The sequence below is a fragment of the Entamoeba invadens genome (genome assembly GCF_000330505.1).
Source record: "Entamoeba invadens IP1 unplaced genomic scaffold scaff_1105074726147, whole genome shotgun sequence".
NCBI lineage: Eukaryota > Evosea > Mastigamoebida > Endamoebidae > Entamoeba > Entamoeba invadens.
In genome coordinates this window covers 1-1195 of record NW_004443554.1, presented here as the reverse complement: position 1 = coordinate 1195, position 1195 = coordinate 1, and the positions used below count along the sequence as shown (strand labels likewise).

Sequence of the window (1195 nt, the reverse complement as noted above, 5' to 3'; positions counted from 1 at the left end):
TCTTTTGTGAATAGGATTATTTATTTTTTCCAAAAAGATAAAATACCATTATAACGTTTTAAAAAACGATTATTTAATTAAGGTCTGCAGCCCTGATTAAATTGTATTTTATTGTTAATTATGATTTTATTATTCACAATAATAAAATCAATAGTAAGTGGTTATCAAAACTATTATTTTTTTTATTATGAGAAAATAAGCGATGAGGCGGTATAATTTGTATTTGATATTTTTAATAAATTAATTTTATGAAAAATATATAAAAAGCTTCGATGAAATGGCTATTAAATTAAAACTATTATTATTAACATCAAATACCAAACTTTCAATTCAAGACGATGTTTGTGAACCCACAACAATGCATTATTCCCCAAGTTAACTCCAACACACAGAGTGTTCGACTGATCCGTCTTGAGAATCGGATGGATCAACTTCTTAATGAATCAGTTTCAACTCGTTCCCAATTTGGTAGTTTAACAAACAACATTGTGATTTTAGATTCAAAACTGGACGTTATGACAACTCTTTTGAATCAAATGGCGTCAAAGTTCTCTGACCTTTTAATTCAAAATGTCGACATGAAAAAGTCGATTGGTGGTCTTCAAAGTCGCTTTCCTACCAAAACCGAGAAATTTGACGAAATCGAAAAATTGCCGTCGAAAATTAAAAAGGTTGAAAATCAAATCCAACAAAGTGCGCCGACGCAATACACCAAATCGCCATCACCAAAACTACAACAACAACCAAAACAAACCCATTCGTATCAACAAGAAATCCAACGCCCAAATTATCCCGCCAAAAGTCCAAGTCCAAACACCCCCAAAGAGCAGAAGAAGCCGTCGATTCCAATTAGAAATAAAATGAAACCGACTCCATTGGTGCCAAAGAATAAGAAGGACGACTTTGCGGGGCTCTCATTTGAAGCGGAAATTGCTAATTTCAATAAACAGCTGAAAGACGACGATTTGAGTGTTAAAAAGAAGGACCACGAGGAGACAAAGAATGTGCAAACCAAACTTGAAAACGTCGAAATTAATAACAAGAACAGTTCACTGGAAACTGCGACAGATGTGAAGAAGAAGACAGAGAGTGTCACACTGACTGGAGTTAAGATACCAGAGATACCAAACACATTATCAATCCCTTCTGTTCCTAATACACCAACTATCCAACCAGTGAAACTAAGATATCGACA

General features: G+C 34.1%; 1 protein-coding gene across 1 annotated transcript; it reads left to right on the top strand.

Annotated features, from left to right (window-relative positions):
- Positions 1-338: 338 nt before the first annotated feature.
- On the top strand, positions 339-1106 carry EIN_444700 (hypothetical protein; the record flags this gene model as incomplete). The annotated part of the gene is made up of 1 exon (XM_004258925.1): positions 339-1106. A coding segment is annotated over one exon (768 nt), but the record flags the coding sequence as incomplete, so codon positions are not given.
- Between the last annotated feature and the right edge of the window lie 89 nt (positions 1107-1195).